At 47.1% G+C, this 20,514-nt stretch overlaps 1 protein-coding gene across 2 annotated transcripts in view; it reads right to left on the reverse strand.

Annotated features, from left to right (window-relative positions):
* PPME1 (protein phosphatase methylesterase 1) overlaps window positions 1-20,514 on the reverse strand; it is a 46,428-nt gene that overhangs the window by 11,253 nt on the left and 14,661 nt on the right. For both annotated transcript variants that reach the window (XM_082219470.1, XM_082219471.1), the window contains exons 4-10: window positions 20,022-20,079; window positions 15,445-15,496; window positions 11,719-11,873; window positions 10,244-10,334; window positions 7,458-7,523; window positions 4,360-4,489; window positions 1,572-1,701 (exon numbers count right to left, since the gene is read on the reverse strand). In XM_082219470.1, coding sequence (XP_082075596.1) covers window positions 1,572-1,701; window positions 4,360-4,489; window positions 7,458-7,523; window positions 10,244-10,334; window positions 11,719-11,873; window positions 15,445-15,496; window positions 20,022-20,079 — 682 coding nt within the window. The remainder of the gene's footprint in view (window positions 1-1,571; window positions 1,702-4,359; window positions 4,490-7,457; window positions 7,524-10,243; window positions 10,335-11,718; window positions 11,874-15,444; window positions 15,497-20,021; window positions 20,080-20,514) is intronic.

Below are 20,514 nucleotides of genomic sequence, written 5' to 3' on the forward strand. Positions count from 1 at the left end.
TTAAGTTTGAGAACCGAGGTACCACTGTAAATGCTGAATAAATAAAACGGGAGAAGAGCCAGCCATGCAAATGTGACCGTCCAAGTCCGGACCTGAGCAGCCATTCCTCCCTACCCAAAAGGTGACCGGTACCTTGTAGGAGTGCAAATATCCAGAGATGTAGGGATCAGATGGGATTACTATGAGGAATTATAAAATATGCATCAAGCCATTGTGTCCGCTATGAAAGCATGGCGTTGACTGGGTTCGATTCATTGACAATAATTTCTGATCAAATCCCACAACCCTCTGCATCTCTGGCCATTTCCTCTACTGTCCATTTCTCTTTCTTGACAAGTCACGTATGCAGCCCAGTTGCTTCGCCAGGCATGCATCCTGGGCCATAAAAGATAGTGGGCAGTTTCTTTGATGTAGCTTTTCTGATATGTTAATCTTAGGATATTAATCTCAGGACCAGGAAACAGATTTTCACATGAAGGTGATTAAAAATTCCTTCCAGTAGTACCTTGTTGTTGTTTAGTCTTTTAGTCGTGTCCGACTCTTTGTGACCCCCTGGACCAGAGCACGCCAGGCACGCCTGTCTTCCGCTGCCTCCCGCAGTTTGGTCAAACTCATGCTGGTAGCTTCAAGAACACCGTCCAACCATCTCGTCCTCTGTCGTCCCCTTCTCCTTGTGCCCTCCATCTTTCCCAGCATCAGGGTCTTTTCCAGGGAGTCTTCTCTTCTCATGAGGTGGCCAAAGTATTGGAGTCTCAGCTTCAGGATCTGTCCTTCCAGTGAGCACTCAGGGCTGATTTCCTTCAGAATGGATCAATTTGATCTTCTTGCAGTCCATGGGACTCTCAAGAGTCTCCTCCAGCACCAGAATTCAAAAGCATCCATTCTTCGGCGATCAGCCTTCTTTGTGGTCCAGCTTTCACTTCCATACATCACTACTGGGAAAACCAGAGCTTTAACTACACGGACCTTTGTCAGCAAGGTGATGTCTCTGCTTTTTAAGATGCTGTTTAGGCTTGCCATCGCCTTTCTCCCAATAAGCAGGCGTCTTTTAATTTCGTGACTGCTGTCACCATCTGCAGTGATCATGGAGCCCAAGAAAGTAAAATCTCTCACTGCCTCCATTTCTTCCCCTTCTATTTGTCCCAGAAGTATGCCAGCTTAATTAGCTTTTGTAGTGTAACTTTGTCCCCACGAGGGGTTTGTTGAAATGCTCAGAAGAAATCTGATTGGTTCTTACAAACACGGTGTAAAAAGTTCTTTTGTGCATAAAACGACCTGGGCCGGATGGTGGACAGGAATTATTATTAAACACACCATTCCCAGAGTCTTGCTGGTTCAAGCCTCTGTGTGTATTCTTATTAATCAGAGTTCAATCCTTCCTTTGCTTTGGTCAGTACCTGGCTGCAGAATGCTACCTGTAAAAAAAAAACCCTTCCTCCCTCACAGGGCAGACAAAGCCAGGGCAATCTGACCTGTGAACAGTGACAAGGAGCCTCTCCACAAGGAATTTTTTTTGGGGGGAGTGTCTTTGTGGGGCTTGCAGAAGAAAGTGAAGCAAGAAATACACTTACCGGCCAAAAGCAGCAGCTTGGGAACAGAGCAGTTGAGGAAGAGGTTCGAAAGGCCCCGGAACCAACCATCCCAGTACGTTTCCGTTTTCGCCAGCTCAATCCGCCATGTGTAGGCCACATCCTTCTTGGTCTTTTTTTCAGGGTGGGGTAGGGGGGAAAGAAAATGTCCGCTTTAAAACGCCAGAAACACATCATGCGAGCATTGGGTTGCAGTCCTCCAGATCCCAGAGGACTACAACTCCCATCATCCCTGACCGCTGGGGCAAGGCTGATGGGAGATGGAGCCCGGAAGTGCAGGAAGGCTGCAATGTTTTCCCAAACCCTGATGTATCCCAGACCGGATCCATGGAAGCGTAAGAGGAGGGGAGGTTGCAGTTAATATTATTCCGAGCACAATTCAAAGTGTTGGTGTTGACCTATAAAAGGTAAAAGGTACAGGACCCCTGGACGGTTAAGTCCAGTCAAAGGCGACTATGGGGTTGCAGCACTCATCTTGCTTTCAGGCCGAGGGAGCCGGCGTTTGTCCACAGACAACTTTCCAGGTCGTGTGGCCAGCAGGACTAAACTGTTTCTGGCGCAACAGGACACCGTGACGGAAACCAGAGCGCACAGAAATGCCGTTCACCTTCCTGCCACAGCGGTACCTATTTATCTACTTGCACAGGTGTGCTTTCAAACTGCTAGGTTAGCAGAAGCTCAGACAGAACAACAGGAACTCACCCCCGTCGCAGGGATTTGAACCCTAAATGGCTTATGCCTAGTATACCTGAAGGAACGTCTCCACCCCCATCATTGAACCCGGACACTGAGGTCCAGCTCCGAGGGCCTTCTGGTGGTTCCCTCCTTGAGAGAAGTGAGGTTACAGGGAACTAGGCAGAGGGCCTTCTCGGTGGTGGCACCCGCCTTGTGGAACTCCCTCCCACCAGATGTCAAGGAAATAAACAACGACTTGACTTTTAGAAGACATCTGAAGGCAGCCCTGTTTAGGGACATTTTTAATGTTTAATGCTGTATTGGGTTTTTAATATTTGGTTGGGAGCCCCCCCAGAGTGGCTGGGAAAACCCAGCCAGATGGACGGGATATAAATAATATATTGTTGTTGTTGTTGGGCGGGGTATAAATAATATGTTGTTGTTGTTCCCATGAGACTGTTTTCATTCAAAACAGTCTGTTCCCCAAAGCCTATTGGTCTTCACTTGCCAGCGGGAGGACAGCAAGGAAGGAGCCAGTCTGACTTCTCCAGGCAGGGAGTTTCAAAGTTGCCTGGGAGAAGCCACTGCTGAGAAGACCCTGTTTTCCCTGAAGGGCCTCCCTAAAGTTCTCAAAACTCTGGCAGGTTCTTATGGGGAAATACAGTCTTTTAGATAACCTGGACCTGAGCCATATAGGGCTTCATAAATCATAACCAGCCCTGTATATACCGTATTTTTCGCCCTATAGGACACACTTTTTCCCCTCCAAAAATGAAGGGGAAATGTGTGTGCGTCCTATGGAGTGAATGCAGGTTTTTGCTGAAGCCTGGAGAGCGAGAGGGGTCGGTGCGCACCGACCCCTCTCGCTCTCCAGGCTTCAGGAAGCTATCCACAAGCCTTGCAAGCCCGGCGGGATGTCCCGCGGGCTCGCAAAGCTTGCGGGCAGCAGCCTGCAGCCCACAAGCTCGGGGGATAGTGGGGAGGCGGAGCGCCGTCACCCCGCTATTCCCCGACCTGATCTGGAGGCTGGCGGGGGGGGGGGGTAGAAGCAAGCTTGCTTCTCCCCATCGCCAGCCCCATAAGCTCGGGGGACAGCGGGGAGGCGGAGCGCCACCACCCCGCTATTCCCCGACCTGATCTGGAGGCTGGCGGGGGGGAGAAGCAAGCTTGCTTCTCTCCCCCCCCCCCCGCCAGCCCTACAAGCTCGCGGGATAGAGGGCAGGCGGAGCGCCGTCACCCCGCTATTCCCCGACCTGATCTGGAGGCTGGCGGGGGGGGGGTAGAAGCAAGCTTGCTTCTCCCCATCGCCAGCCCCATAAGCTCGGGGGACAGCGGGGCAAGCCGCTGCCCCACGGAGGCTTGGGAGGCTGTCCCCGAAGGCAGAAGAGGGAGACGGAGCGCTCCGTCTCCCTCTTCTAGCTTGGGGATGGCTGAGCAAACCTGGGGGGGAAATAAAAAAATTTTTCTTTATTTCCCCCCCCCCAAAAAAAAAGCTAGGTGCGTCCTATGGGCCGGTGCGTCCTATAGGGCGAAAAATACGGTAACCAGGCATCTGTAGGCAACCCTGCTTTGATCTTTTATCATGTTTTAAATATTCTGCTGGGAGCTGCCCAGAGTGGCTGGGGGAAGCCAGCCAGATGGGCAGGGTACAAATATACTATTATTACCATTATTATTATTATTATTAGGCTGCTAAAGAAGTATTCAGAGGTCATGGGGAAAGAGAGAAGAGGCAGCCAGTGGGTCAGGGATGGGGAATACCTGTGATGTTGCTATACAGTGGTACCTCTGGTTAAGAACTCAATTTGTTCTGGAGGTCCGTTCTTAACCTGAAACTGTTCTTAATCTGAGGTACCACTTTAGCTAATGGGGCCACACCACCGCCGTTCGATTTCTGTTCTCATCCTGAAGCAAAGTTCTTAACTGAGGTACTATTTCTGGGTTAGCGGAGTCTGTAACCTGAAGTGTCTGTAACCTGAAGCGTCTGTGACCCAAGGTACCACTGTACTCTGACCCCATCACCCCTGCCTGACAGCCCAACAACAGCCAGAGGCCCGCGGTTATTCCCCCAATCCTGACAAGATGCCTTCCTCACCTCTGCGTCATCATCCTTCTTCCTTTTGTTCATGGATTCTCCATTTTCGTCTTCCTCCTCCTCTTCCTCCTCCTCTATGATCCCCTCCACGATGGTTTTGGGACCTCCAGGGCTGGCCGCACCTTCGCACCTGGTTCAAAGGAACAACAAGGAGTGAAGGAGACCTGGACAAAAAGACCCCCAAGTCAATTTGAAACGCTCCACCTTGGCCTTAATGAGACGGGGGGAAATACCAGCATATTACATAGGAAACTGAAGTTATCACACCCCATGTAGGTCCCATAATTTTTAGTTTTGGTTTCCGGAATCCCGGGGGCAGAATGCATTTCATCCTTCCCTGGACGAGGATGTGGGATTTCTGTAAAACTCATTGATTCAAGAAAAACTCATTGATACAAGAAAGAAGATTCCACCTTAACATTGGGAAGAACTTCCTGACAGTAAGAGCTGTTTGACAGTGGAATTTGCTGCCAAGGAGTGTGGTGGAGTCTCCTTCTTTGGAGGTCTTTAAGCAGAGGCTTGACAACCATATGTCAGGAGTGCTCTGATGGTGTTTCCTGCTTGGCAGGGGGTTGGACTCGATGGCCCTTGTGGTCTCTTCCAACTCTAGGATTCTATGATTCCCTCCCCCTCATTTTTTTTCCTTTCTCCTCCTGTGATGAGGCTGTATTTTAATGTTTTAATGTTGTATTTTAATCTTGTTTTTAAGTTGTATTCATTCAGCTTGTTTTTATTATTGGTTGTTAGCCGCCCTGAGCCCAGCCTTGGCTGGGGAGGGTGGGGTATAAATAAATTTTATTATTATTGTCCGTGAGGCCGGCGTCATGGACGCAAGACTGCAGTCTGACCACAAAACTGGTAAAAGCCAGTTAAGCGAGGAACCTAATAGCAGAATGCTAGAGTGAAAAACAACTCCAGATGAGGTACAGGGAGGGTTCTAACAAACACAGTCGCACCTTGGATTTCAAACTCCTTGGCTCCCGAACAAATTAGCTCCCGGACTGATTTGTGAGTGTTCCGGTTGTCGAACATTCTTTTGGAAGACAAACGTCCAATGGGGCTTCGGATTGGCTGCAGGAGCTTCCTGCAGCCAATCCGAAGCTGCGCTTTGGTTTCCAAACGTTTTGGAAGCCGAACGGACTTCTGGAACGGAACCCGTTCGACTTCCAAGCTACGACTGTACAGCAAAAATAAATCGGCTGAGTAAAGTTGATTTTTGAGGACTGTGGTTGGATGAAGAGATGGAACAGCTTTCCACATTTCCACTAATACAGTGGTACCTCAGGTTAAGTACTTAATTCGTTCTGGAAGTCCATTCTTAACCTGAAACTGTTCTTAACCTGAAGCACCACTTTAGCTAATGGGGCCTCCAGCTGCCGCCACCGCATGATTTCTGTTCTCATCCTGAAGCAAAGTTCTTAACCCGAGGTACTATTTCTGGGTTAGCGGAGTCTGTAACCTGAAGCATCTGTAACCCAAGGTACCACTGTATAGAGTGCATCGTAATGCAAAGATCTCACAGATTCTCTGGTCTCTGTCCTCTAAAGCATTACTGAATAAAGTCTGACCGACTGGATAAGTGTTGTGAGCCTCTGCACTTGAACCCCCAAGGGAAATTTCTCCCAGAATGGGTAAACAGGGATTAAGGGGCATGGAAGTATTTAAAGATAAAGGTTTGGATTTGGAAGACTGCAATGTGGTCCCACTCAAAACATGGCTTTCAAGCCCCCCTCCCCCAATATTCCTACTACGCTTCAGGAAAAGTCACAGCGCCCGGCCGTCCGGCAAAAGGAAGGCAAGTTCCGAGTCAGAATTGTATGTATTGTTAAAGTATTTTTTGGTTGTGCCTTTTAAAAACAATGCCCGCATAATAATAATAAATAATAATAACTTTTTATTTATATCCTGCCCTCCCCAGCCGAAGCCGGGCTCAGGGCGGCTAACAACAATAAAATAATACAACATTCTAAAATCATTTCATTAAAAAATTACTTCAAATCAAATTGATGGCAACCATTGGGATGGAGTTCTGTGAAGATTGCCAAAGGAGGGAGTCAGACTGTGCCCTGGCCAAAGGCCTGGTGGAACAGCTCTGTCTTGCAGGCCCTGCGGAAAGATGTCAAGTCCCGCAGGGCCCTAGTCTCTTGGGACAGAGCGTTCCACCAGATCGGAGCCACAGCCGAAAAAGCCCTGGCTCTGGTTGAGGCCAGCCTAACCTCTCTGTGGCCTGGGACCTTCAGGATGTTTTTATTTGGAAGACCGTAAGTTCCTCTGTGGGGCATACCAGGAGAGGCGGTCCCGTAGATACGAGGGTCCTAGGCCGTATAGGGCTTTGAAGGTTAAAACCAGCACCTTAAACCTGATCCTGTACTCCACTGGGAGTCAGTGCAGCTGGTATAGCACCGGGTGAATGTGATCTCGCAGCGAAGACCCCGTAAGGAGTCTCACCGCGGCATTCTGCACCCACTGGAGTTTCTGGGTCAGTCTCAAGGGCAGCCCCACGTAGAACAAGTTACAGTAATCCAGTCTGGAGGTGACCATCGTGTGGATCACAGTGGCTAGGTCAGGGCGAGAGAGGTAAGGAGCCAACTGCTTAGCTTGGCGGAGATGAAAAAATGCCACCTTTGTTATAGCTGTAATCTGCGCCTCCATGGAAAGGGAGGTGTCAAAGATTACACCCAAACTCTTAACGAACGGTGCTGGCACTAATTGTGCCCCCACAAGAGATGGGAGTTGCCCCCCCAATCCCATATCGTCCCGCCCCAGCCAGAGGACCTCTGTCTTCGAAGGATTTAACTTCAACCGACTTTTGCTCCTTCTGCTGTGGCTGATAACCCTATGCTGCCTTTGATGTTATCTACAGACACCCCCCCCCAAAAAAAAGGAAAATAAAAATCTAAACTACCTGACTGGGATTCCTCAGAGGGATTTTGGGGAGAGCACACACACTGTTAAGTTGCAATCCAAACCCCAGAAGATCGGCTCCTGCGGGAATGTCGCAGCCATGATGAGAAGCTCCCGCCACCATTTCACACATCCATGTACGAAAACGGGGCAGAAAGAGACGATAAACGGCAACTGAAGAAGGCACGACTTACTGTTTGACTTGGCCAACCATAGAAACCCTGGCAGATTCAAGATTCCGTATCTGTCCGCTCTTTACACTAGAGAAAGAGAAAAGGAAACAGCCATTAGATGAGGGTTAGTTACTGCCAGGGTGGATAAAAATCAATTTATTTATTTTTATTTTGGATTTAAATTGGATTTTTTGGATTTAAATTGGATTTTTAAAAAAATGTGTTTGGAGGGCAAATCTTTTTAAAGATCGTTTTCTATTTAAGTTACATTATAGTCCAAAGGCTATTCTTCAGGAAATAAGGATTTGTTTTAAGTTTTTCATGTCTGCTAAAACTCAGTCTAAGGTTTGTCCGTTTTTTGTTTGTTTTTTTTAATTAACCACATCAGTTAACAAACATGGATACATATGCTATAGTGTTATTGTTTTAGTTCAATAAATTGTTTCAATCGTTATTAAGGAAATGGTTATTTTTCTCCTTCCAATAAAGTACAGCAGAAAAGTTGTCCAAATATAAACAGGTAACTTATTAAACCTCGCAATAATTTCATAATTATGTCAGTGTATTTCTAATAGTATAACCAAATCAGTAATTTTTGATATAACTGTAAAAACTACTCTGAAAATGTATTATTCCAAAAATGAAACCTTCATCTGGTTGTAAATATTAAGATTATACCAGCAAGAATGAGTCTTTATGTAAAAAAAGATTTAAATCAAGTCTTACTGACTAGTGATTGAAATTGTGATTGAAATCGATTTGATTTAAATCAAATCCACCCTGGTTACTGCCTGCAGCTTTTTAGCAGAGCTCTGCAAGCAAAGAATCACTTTCCCTACAGGGAACAGCTAGATTTTAAAACCAATGGAAAACCTATGGAGCCAAGTTACGGATTGTTTGCAGTATCACCAGTTACATGATATGTTTAAATTAGATAGAAAAAATGGATTTTTGGACCAAAGTTCACAATTTGAAAAAGAACTCCTGCAAAATCAGGATAAACTTATGTCTAAAATGTGTAATTTTTTATTGGAATGGGAAATAAAAGACGAGCTTGTTAAAGCTTCAATGACATAAAGGTAAAGGGACCCCTGACCATTAGGTCCAGTCGTGACCGACTCTGGAGTTGCGGCACTCATCTCGCTTTATTGGCCGAGGGAGCTGGCATTTGTCTGCAGACAACTTCCGGGTCATGTGGCCAGCAGGACTAAGCCGCTTCTGGCGAACCAGAGCAGCACACGGAAATGCCATTTACCTTCCCACCGGAGCGGTTCCTATTTATCTACTAGCACTTTGACGCGCTTTCGAACTGCTAGGTTGGCAGGACCAGGAACCGTGCAACAGGAGCTCACCCCATCACGGGGATTCGAACCGCCGACCTTCTGATCAGCAAGTCCTAGGCTCTGTGGTTTAACCCACAGAGCCACCCGCGTCCCTTCAATGACATACTGGGTAATAGATACAGATCACAATACAGATCTTAACCTCTGGGAGAAACTCAGAGAAAGTGACCAGAAATTGACAGCATGCTATTCATTAAAAGGGAGCTATTTAAAAATGATTCATAGATGGTAAAGTCCGAGTAGGTTGGCTAAGATTTATAGAACAGAATCAGATTAGTGTTGGAAGTGTAAAGAGGTAGAGGGAGCGTTCTTCCACATGTGGAAAAAGTTAAAGGGTATTGGGAAATTATTTATAATGAACTGAAAGAAAACTTTTAAAATTACTTTCCTCAAAAAACGAAGTCCTTTTCGTTTGGGATAACTCAGAGTGAAATTCCCAGGTGTCAGAAAAGGTTATTTATGTACGCAACAACTGCGGCCCGTGTTCTGTTAGCCCCAAAATGGAAAGGTAGAGTCCCAACCCAAGAGGATGGGCAACTGAAGTTGATGGAATATGCAGAACTTGCAGATTTAACATATAGAATAAAAGAGCAAACACATACGTTTGAAGAAGACTTGAAAACATTTATTGAATACCTGGAAAATAACTGTATGCAGCTGAAAACGCTGGCAGCATTAAGATAGATTCAACAGAGCAAATCATTTTTGATGGATGTAAAAGTGGAAAACTGATTTGAATGCCTATACAGTGGTACCTCGGGTTAAGAACTTAATTCGTTCTGGAGGTCTGTTCTTAACCTGAAACTGTTCTTAACCTGAAGAACCACGTTAGCTAATGGGGCCTCCTGCTGCTGCCGCGCCACCGGTGCCCGATTTCTGTTCTTATCCTGAAGCAAAATTCTTAACCTGAAGCACTATTTCTTGGTTAGCGGAGTGTGTAACCTGAAGCGCATGTAACCTGAAGCGTATGTAACCCGAGGTACCACTGTAGTAAAATACTCAGGGGTGTATGATATGTAAAATGAACCATGGAAAGAGAAGAAGGGAAGTCACTGGATATTTTAAAGTTTGTAAAATGTTTACTTGAAATTGTAAAATAGGAAATTTAATTAAAAATATATATATATACAGTGGTACCTCAGGTTTCATACGCTTTAGGTTACATATGCTTCAGGTTACAGACTCCGCTAACCCAGAAATAGTGCTTCAGGTTAAGAACTTTGCTTCAGGATGAGAACTCGTGCTCCAGCGGCACGGCAGCAGCGGGAGGCCCCATTAGCTAAAGTGGTGCTTCAGGATAAGAACAGTTTCAGGTTAAGAACGGACCTCCGGAACAAATTAAGTACTTAACCTGAGGTACCACTGTATATATAGAGAGAGAATGAATTGCTTTCCTAGTAAATGGGCTGTAAATGGGCTCCCTTTGCAATGGGCTGCGTAAGTTGCGCAAAGTTTCCCCTTTACCTCCATTCGATGGCGTTCTCCAGAGATTTGAATGTCTTTGGACGACTCCGAAGGAAATTCTGCATGCTGTTGAGGGCATCCATGGCTGTGCCTATGAACAAGAAAGGGGGAGAATCTGGCATGAAGCAAACCAGTGTTTTACAGAGGAGATGATATCCAAACCTACATAACTGTGACTGGGATGAAATCAAGGGTGCCCATTCATGCTCCCCCTATCCTTATAGCAGTGTTTCCTTTTGAATCATGAGGTCTAGAAACTTACTTGCTTTTTTAAAAAAAGTTTCTAGGCCTCATGATTTAAATAGAAAAACTGCCTAGGTCCCAACTAAAGAAGAATGGCAACTAAAGCCAACAGAATATGAGCTGCTTTGCAGACCTAACATATAGAATAAGAGAACAAGAACATACCGTATTTTTCGCTCTATTGGACGCACCGGACCATAGGAGGGAGAGAACAGGGGGGGGAAAATGTCTTGTTCTCCCCCTCTAAGTCAAGGTGCGTTCTGTGTGTTCAAGGTGTGTTCACCCGAAGCCTCCAGAGCCCAGCAGAAGTTCCCGCTGGGCTCTGGAGGCTTTGGGTTCCTTTCGACCTGCTCTTTGGGGCTGGCGGGGGGGGGGAGTGCTGCTTTCCCCACCGCCAGCCTCCAAACCAGGTCGGGTTTGGAGGCTGCTATCCGCAAGCCTGGGGAGCCCGGCGGGAACTTCCGCTGGGCTCCGGAGGCTTTGGGCGAACGCACCTTGCTCAGTGCGCCCCAGGCTTCAGGATGCAGGCTGCTATCCGCAAGCCTTGGGAGCCCGGTGTGCACTCCCGCCGAGCTCCCAAGGCTTGCAGATAGCTTCCTGAAGCCTGGAGAGCAAGAGGGGTCGGTGTGCACCGATGCCTCTCACTCTCCAGGCTTCAGCGAAAGCCTGCATTCGCCCCATAGGACGCACACACATTTCCCCTTCATTTTTGGAGGGGGGAAAGTGCGTCCTATAGAGTGAAAAATATGGTGCGTCCAAAGAAGATTGGAAGATGTTTATTGAATACAGTGGTGCCCTGCAAGACGAATGCCTTGTAAGACGGAAAACTCGCTAGACGAAAGAGTTTTCCGTTTTGGAGGTGCTTCGCAAAACGAATCTCCTATGGGCTTGCTTCGCAAGACGACAATGTCTTGCGAGTTCCTGCTGGTTTTTTCCTCCCCCCCCCCTTTTTCTAAGCCGCTAAGCCACTTATCAGCTGATCCGATCAGCAGATAAGCCGCTAAAGGCCGCTAATAGCACTAATCCACTAATCCTTCAATGGGCTTGCTTCACAAGACGAAAAAACCGCTAGACGAAGAGAATCACAGAACGGATTCTTTTCGTCTTGCGAGGCACCACTGTATATGGAAAGACTGGTAGCATTCAGATAAATTCTGAATGGCAGCAAGACTAATGGCTGAGTAAGAGGAAAGGAATCGAGGGAACAAGCGGCAAGTGACGCCGACTCTTACCTTCCACTACGTCAATCATGCAGAGGCCCAGCAAACTGGGCACCAGGTTGGACGCTGCCGTGTGCACGGCGATAGCCCCACCCATGCTGTGGCCAATCAGCATGATGGGCGGGGCGAGGTCCCCGTACATGGCTTCCACCACACTTCCGACGTCCCTGCAAAAAAGAAAGGTTGCTCCTTCCTTGCACACAGGATAATGCTTGGAATCACAGAATGGTCGAACAGGAAAGGACCCCCGAGAGCCATCTAGTCCAACCCGCTGCAAACCAGGGATCTTTTGACTAGGGCGGCACTCGAACCCGCAACCCCGAGATTAAGAGTCTCCGGCTCAACCTCCTGAGTGATCCCTTATTTACTTGCATGGGCCAGAGCTCAGAGACAGAACATCTGCTTTGCAAGCGGAAATCCTCTCCCAGTAGGCGCGTCTGAAACTCTGGGGAGCTGCTGCCAGTCAGTGTTGGAGACACAGAACTAGATTGGTCAACGGTTTGCATGTCACCTTGAGCTCCTTGAAGAAAAAGCTGGGAGTCAATGTAGGAGGTGCAGACAGGTGACCCCACCTAGGCCCGAAGTCATCCCGGGCCTCAAAACCAAATTCCCCCTTTCTCTCTTCTAAAAAATCCACAGCTTCTGCTTTTCTCTGCTTTCTCACAAGATGCTGCTGCGTAAGCAAAAGGTTATTTTTTTATCAGTACAAGAAGGCTTCAAAAAGCTAATGAATAGGCTCTGTCGATGCCAAGAATAAGCAGGCCTGGGAACTGAGTCTTATCTCATCCAGTTGCAACAAATCTTGGATACACAAGGCTTCTCAAACCCCCTTGGTTTCTGTACCCCCTTTTCTGGGAAGGGTGCCAGGAGTCCCAGGACAGGAGCGTTCTGTTCATGCTCAGAGGCAGGGCTCCTGAGAAGGGGGAGAAAGGGGAGGGAACTGGAGGGGAATATATGCTCAGTGCAATGGCTGTAAAAACTTGCGCTTGTTTGTGAAGTTATCACACTAGCTTCTTCTACCAAGCCCGGATGGTAGAAATAAAGCTCTTTCTCTGAAATTATCCCTTGAGTGTCTGTTTGACTCCCATTTCCCTCTCCCCGGGTGCAATGCTCTTCCCACCCCAGGGCAAAGCCTGAAAAGGCTACACCACCGTTTCAGCTCAGCTGCTTGCAGCAAGGCACTGGCAATGCCAAGGTTGTGGGTTCGATTCCCGTATGGGCCACCTGCATATTCCTGCACTGCAGGGGGTTAGATTAGATGGCTCTTAGGGGTCCATGAATGATTCATTCCTATAAATTAGCATACAAATACAATGGTCCCTTGGTTCTCAAATGCCTTGGTTCCCAAACACCGAAAACCCAGAAGTGTTTTCAAACGTTTTTCAGAAGCCAAACATCCAATGCGGCTGTCGGCTACTGTTTCCGGGGCGCCTGCACCAATCAGAAGCCACACCTTGGTTTTCGAACATTTCGAAAGTCAAACAGACTTCCGGAACGGATTAAGTTTGGTGCTTTTGTTTTTGCTATTTATTTTGTGTTTTTGTTTTTGAGGTTTTTTTCGGTTAATTTGTTTTTATGACTGTGTGGAACCCAGTTCAGCTACTGATTGATTGATTGATTGATTGTGTGATTGCAGAAATGGATAAAAGCCCTCCATCCAAACAATGACTATCATCAGTGCAGGTTAAGGGGGAAATTAATTTTAACTTTTATCATCTACAATACTGTCTTATTTATTTTATAGTACAGAACACTGATTACTGCTTTCATTTTATGGATCAGTGGTCTCGTTAGATAGTAAAATTCATGTTAAATTGCTGTTTTAGGGGTTGTTTTTAAAAGTCCGGAACGGATTAATTCGTATTGCATTACTTTCTATGGGGAAGCGCGCCTTGGTTTTGGAACGCTTTGGTTTTGGAACGGACTTCCGGAACGGATTAAGTTTAAGAACCAAGGTACCACTGTAATTCTTTTTCGTTTGGCTGCTTTCAAGGAGGAAGAAGCGAGGGCCTGTTTATTGTCACCGAAAAACGACCGCCATTTTCCAAAGCCTGCACGAAGGCGGAGACATAGCAGAGCCTGGCGGGAGAGGCAAGCAAGGGCACCCACATTTTCTGTCCTGGGGTGCTAAACGCCCCTGAGCACCTACGCTTCCGAGGGAGAAGAGGGACCACAGCAGCTTTCCCTCACGTTCCTCAGGAGCTCGACACCCGTGAACAGTTGGAAGGCGATCTCCTCACACTTTGGTATTGAAATGGACTTCCAGAACAGATTAAGTTTGAAAACCAAGGTACCACTGAACAGAGAACTCCCATTTTAGGCATGACCGAGGCACAACACTGAACCAGAAGTGACCCAGAAACGTCATAAAGATGACACTGAAACAACACTAAAAGGCCGAATGGGGTGTCTGCAGGCTTTTTTTAATGGATTTCCGATTTCCCACAAAAGGTGCAATGACATGGAACGCAACCCCTTGTGCATATGGGGAGTTGCCTGTAAATCAGAAAATAATAGGTAAGTGCAAACATCCTCTCCCGTTCTGATTTTTGGAAAAAGTTGGCAAAAGCACAATTGTCTCCCTATAAACCTGGAGTTGGATTTAAGATACTGCATTTGTCTCTCTTACACAAAACCCGCTTTGCCCTTGGAAAAAATAGGCCTAGATTTAGTCCAGAAAGATGCTCGGACGAAAGGTAGCCTAGATTATTTTTTTTAAACAAGTTAGCAACAGCCGTTTGTCAAAATCTCTCGCTCCAGGCCGCTATCGGGGGAAAGTCTTTGCAGAAGGGATCTCTCCAAGACCCCGGTGCTGACGCACAAACGCCGCAAACTGCTGTGTTTGGCAGAGCTGCTGCTTTTAGACCAAAACAGAGCAAGTGGCTGTTGGTGGCTTCACAGATGGCCGCCCTGCAAGGAGGCAGATGTCCCTGCCAGCGTGAAGGACTCTGTCACCTTCGCAAGGCAGCTCTCTGGAGACTCAAGAAAATAAATTTGCAGGGTGGGTAGATGAACGAATTTCAAAGAGCCTGGCCCAAGAACGGTTGGGCTACAGCTGAGGACCAGGTAAGGTAAAAGATAAAGGACCCCTGGACGATTAAGTCCAGTCCAAGGCGACTATGCGGTTGCGGCTCTCATCTTGCTTTCGGGCCGAGGGAGCCGGCGTTTGTCCACAGACAGCTTTCCGGGTCATGTGGCAAGCAGGACTAAACCGCTTCTGGTGCAACGGGACACCGTGACAGAAACCAGAGCGCACAGAAACGCTGTTTACCTTCCCGCCACAGCGATACCTATTTATCTACTTGCACTGGCGTGCTTGGACCCCTGACCATTAGATCCAGTCGTGACCGACTCTGGGGTTGCAGCGCTCATCTCACTTTATTGGCAGAGGGAGCCGGCGTACAGCTTCCAGGTCATGTGGCCAGCATGACTAAGCCGCTTCTGGCGAACCAGAGCAGCGCACGGAAACACCGTTTACCTTCCTGCCGAAGCGGTACCTATTTATCTACTTGCACTGGCGTGCTTTCGAACTGCTAGGCAGATAGCCAAATGCCCAAAGCCAGGACACTTTTTAGCACAGAGAGAGTTTTATCGCTTTGACGGATGCTTAAGGGCCAGTCTCAGGTCTTCCAACTTCACTCTTAAGTCCTCGTCAAAATCAAGGGCACCTCAGAATGGGTTGTCTTTATACGGCTGAGAAAACCAAGCACAGCAAGACTAGACTACGGAACAACCTACTTGGACATCGTCTCTGCAGAGAGGTCTTCTGGGTTCCTAACTTTTGTCTCACCTGCAAAGGAAAGCGGATTTCTTTTACTTAATCCGTTTGACAAAATTCATATGCTGCTTTAGTCTAACAAAGCCTCTAAGTACGACTCGCGATATGACATTTTGGTTCCTGAAATTCATCATCATCATTATTTCATTTGTATAGTGCCTTTCCATAACTGAAACAATATTCAAGGCAGCTTACAACATAACAAGATTTACATAATTACAAACACTACTGAAGTCGTAAACAAAAAATAAAGCACATCAAAAAGTACACAACCAAATGGAAACAATTTCCACATAAATCATAAGATCTAAAACTAAAGATACAATAATATCAATAACAGTAAGAAGCTCTCTCAACCTCCCATGAACAAATACACGAGCCCAATACAGTGGTGCCCCGCAAGACGAATGCCTCGCAAGACGGAAAACCCGCAAGACGAAAGGGTTTTCTGTTTTGGAGGCGCTTCGCAAGACGAATTTCCCTATGGGCTTGCTTCGCAAGACGAAAGCCCATAGGGAAATCTCCGGGGACCTGTTTTAAATTGCTGGCGGTCAGGAGCAAAGACTTTCGCCCACAGTCGGCCTTCAGAAGAGGTCCTGGACCTCTTCTGAAGGCCGGCGGGGGGGCAAAAGTCTTTGCTCCCCCCCCGCCTGCCTTCCCGGGACAGCGGAGACTTCTCCGCTGCCCCGGGCGATCTTAAAATGCTGGCGGGCGGGAGCGAAGCGTTCGCTGCCGACCCCCAGCATTTTAAAATCTCCCCGGGACAGCAGAGAAGCAGCCCCCTGCGACCCTCTCCCGGCTGGAGAGGTGACGTGCGCCTATGGCAGGAGCCCGCCAGCATTTTAAAATCTCCCCGGGACAGCAGAGACTTCTCTGCTGTCTCGGGGAGATTTTAAAATGCTGGGGGTCGGCAGCGAAGTGTTCGCTCCCGACCCCCAGCATTTTAAAATCTCCCCGGGACAGCAGAGACTTCGCTCCCGCCCGCCAGCATTTTAAAATCGTCCCGGGACAGCAGGGGCTTTTAAAATGCTGGCGGTCGGCAGCAAAGCCCTCCTGTCCCCGGAGCTTGCGGGGCGGGAGGTGGGAAGAAGGGCTTTTCTTCCCACCACCAGCCTTCAGAACAGCCTTCTGAAGGCTGGGGGTGGGAAGAAAAGCCCTTGTCCCCCCCCCCCAGCCTTCAGAAGAGGTCGGGGGACAGACTGTCCCCGGACCTGGTCTGAAGGCGGTTTCCCTAGGAACGCATTAATTGATTTTCAATGCATTCCTATGGGAAACCGTGCTTCGCAAGACGAAAAACTCGCAAGAAGAAAAAACTTGCGGAACGAATTAATTTCGTCTTGCGAGGCACCACTGTAATCTGTTCAACAGCCTCAGCTTTTGTAGCTGGAGTCAGTCCAGCTCTCCCAGGCCAGATAGGAAAGCGCCAGCAAGGCAGGGTGCGGGTCTTCCAGGGCTCACAGCCAAGGTGGTCTCATTTAAAACAACACTGGCAGAAATTTAAAACAATTTAAAAGAGGAGCCCTGTTATAAGAATTTTAAGGTCTTAAGTATATAATAAATGTTCATAAATGTACCAAGCAAACACGAACATAAATATGTAAACCACATGTCTGAAGAAGCACAGGAAGACAGTTCTGAAACCATTTAGACTCCCAAACTGACCAAATGTTTCTCTGCAAGGAGGGAGGAGGTGAAAAAACCTTCCTTGTTACAGGAATTTAGTAATCCCCATTTCAAAGGAATCGCCAGACTACCAGGAAAGGCAATCAGATAACCTGGCAGACATTCAAATTTCTGTTGTAGACCGCCTTTTCTGTGATGCAGGTATGATGTTTGTGGGGGGTGGTCTTGGGTTATATCCCTTTCTGTGATGTATGTATGATGTATGGAGGGGTGGTCTTGAGCTCCAGGGCAGGGAATTTAAAATGTCATTATATGGCCTTGTGCGCCATTGTTCTGGGTTCCTCCTCCCTCCTGCGTGTGGTGAGTGAGGACCCTGTTGCAACAGATCAATAAAGATCAGGCTTACTAGCTGCTTTGCTTCTCAATGTTCTCTGGTTGGCCTCTGTTATTTTCTCCTACCAAGAGGAAACCCACTTAAGGACTCTATACAGGCTCTTGGATACCCCATAAGGGAATAAGGGCAGATTTTGTTTACAACAGCCCTCTCTGCTGAGCAGCAGCAGCAGTCCTTAAGAGCCTGTCAGGCCCCGCCTCAGGCCAGATGGAGAGACGCAAAGGCTGGGCCCTTCAGGCCCTCAGCAGGCCGTCCTCACAATTCATTCCGATTGTGCAGATAAAATACAATGGACAGAATTCTGCAGGATGTGTTGCTAGTGTGTGGAAACAGCCAAGATCCAAGTATCCTCAGGAATACACGACCAGGTGGAAAAGACACCAGGTGCCATCCTGGTACCCGGGGCATCTTCACTTGGTCACAAAACGTGCCTGGCAAATTTCAAACACTGTTCAGAAGCACTGCTGCCCCCAAACTGTGGAGACAGAGCATAGATAGCATGGCTTGTAGTCCTCGATAGCTCTCCTTTCCTCCATAAATTTGCCTAATCCTCTTTTAAAGCCATCTACAGTGGTACCTCGCAAGACGTTTTTTGAGTCGTTCCGCAAGACGAATTTCCCTATGGGCTTGCTTCGCAAGACGAAATGTCTTGTGAGTTCTTGCGAGTTTGTTTCCTTTTTCTTAAAGCCGCTAAGCCGTTAATAGCTGCTAAGCTGCTAATAGCCGCTAAGCTGCTAATAGCCGTGCTTCGCAAGACGAAGAAACCGCAAGACGAAGAGACTCGCGGAACAGATTAATTTCATCTTGCGAGGCACCACTGTAGTTTGGTGGTCAGCATCTTAAAAAGCAGAGACATCACCTTGCCAACAAAGGTCCATCTAGTTATAGCTCTGGTTTTCCCAGCAGTGATGTATGGAAGTGAGCTGGACCATAAAGAAGGCTGATCGCCGAAGAATTGATGCTTTTGAATTCTGGTGCTGGAGGAGACTCTTGAGAGTCCCATGGACTGCAAGAAGATCAAACCTATCTATTCTGAAGGAAATCAGCCCTGAGTGCTCACTGGAAGGACAGATCCTGAAGCCGAGGCTCCAAAACTTTGGCCACCTCATGAGAGAAGACTCTCTGGAAAAGACCCTGATGTTGGGAAAGATGTTGGGAAAGATGTTGGGAAAGCACAAGGAGAAGGGGACGACAGAGGACGAGATGGTGGGACAGTGTTCTCGAAGCTACAAACATGAGTTTGACCAAACTGCGGGAGGCAGTGGAAGACAGGAGTGCCTGGCGTGCTCTGGTCCATGGGGTCACAAAGAGTCGGACACGACTAAACGACTAAACAACAACAACAGCTTGGTGGTCATCCCTGTGTTATAAGAATTTTCAGGTCTTATAAATATATCATGAACGTTCATAAATGTACCAAGCAAACACATATATAAACATATAAACCACATGTCTGAAACCCATAGGAAAAGTCCTAGATCCATTTTGACTCTTTCAGTCATCTCCAATATTTTCTACAAGGTCAAAGGAAATGCAGAAACCTCCCCATTCTCTCTGTCCTCACAAATCCTGCCTTAAGGGCACATTTAAGGTGTGAATAGGGTGAGTCTGTGACCTGGCTAAGGAATTAAGTATTATCATTACAAAAGACTGGCCATGCTGCCCAGGTAATCCAGTCAAATGACCATTAACAAGTAACCTGGCAGACAGGGTAAAAACAATGCACTCAGATTTCTGTTGTAGACCGCCTCTTCTGTGATGTAGGTTTGATGTTTCTGGGGGTGGTCTTGGACTCCAGGGCGGGCAATTTAAAATGTCTATATAAGGGCGGGCACACCTTTGTTCTGGGTCCTCCTCCTCTCTCCTGCATGTGGGGGGAGCACCCTGTTGCAACAGCTTTTAATAAAGACCAGGCTTGCTTTTCACTAGAATTCTGGTCTGGTCTCTGTCATTTAGCTAGCCGGTAAGGGCTTTCAATTGTGCTCTGCCAGAGGCCCAGAGAAAGACCCCTTTTGACTCTTATTACACCTGCCTCCTATGGGAGTTCCATAATTAGGAGCTAAGTTTATTTATTTTATTAACTTTATTTATAAGTTAAACAAAAACAAAAACCTCAAAGCGGTGCACAAAAAGACAGGCTTGTTGTCAAAGGCTGATCCGAACCTTCCCATTTAGGAAAGCCTTTGACCAACTGAGCTGTTGCTGAGACCTGCTGCCTGCATTTTGCAATGTTAATGTCTACTTGTTTTATTGAATTGTTGTGTGCATTAAAAAAAGACTACCTGTGTCTTGGCAATCGCAAGAGCCTTTTGGGCGAACGGCAGAGTGAAACCTTTTTGGACTAAAATAATTTAACCACACTAGGTGGGGCTCGATGGCTCGATATAATCTTTTAATGAATCCTTCGGAGAGAACTGCCATTTAAGGTCAGGGAGTAGAGGGGGTGGTTGGCTGTGGAGAGAAAAACCCACAGCAGTACCAAAAAAAGAGTCGCCTTTGATTTCTGAAAGGATTCCTTACCATGTCCTCTCAGATCCAAAGCCACGATCCGGCACTGGACACGGCTGATGATGGCAGACTGCAAGGAAGGAAAAGATTTCATTTATCCGTTTTATTTAACAGGGCTTACATACGGCTTCATCACCAATACCTGTAAGGCGTTTACAAAAGTACAATATGAACTATTGGGAAATAATTTATAATGCATTGGGGGGGGGGGATGTTTAAAAGCACTTTTCCAAAAAACAAAAACAAAAAACAGAGCCCTTTCTTTGAGGATAATTCAGGTGGAAATTCCCAGGTGTCAAAAAAGGATATTTATGTATGCCACTGCTGTGACTTGTGTTTTGTTAGCCCCAAAATGTAAAATGAGAGAGGTCCCAACCAAAGAAAAATGGCAACTTAAACTGGTAGAATATGCATAGCTTGCAGATATAGAATAAGAGAACAAGAAGAACATATGTTTAGAGAAGACTGGAAAACGTTTATTAACTATATGGGGGGGGGGAATTGT

Source organism: Podarcis vaucheri (genome assembly GCF_965113315.1).
Source record: "Podarcis vaucheri genome assembly, chromosome: 4".
NCBI classification, from domain to species: Eukaryota; Metazoa; Chordata; class Lepidosauria; order Squamata; family Lacertidae; genus Podarcis; species Podarcis vaucheri.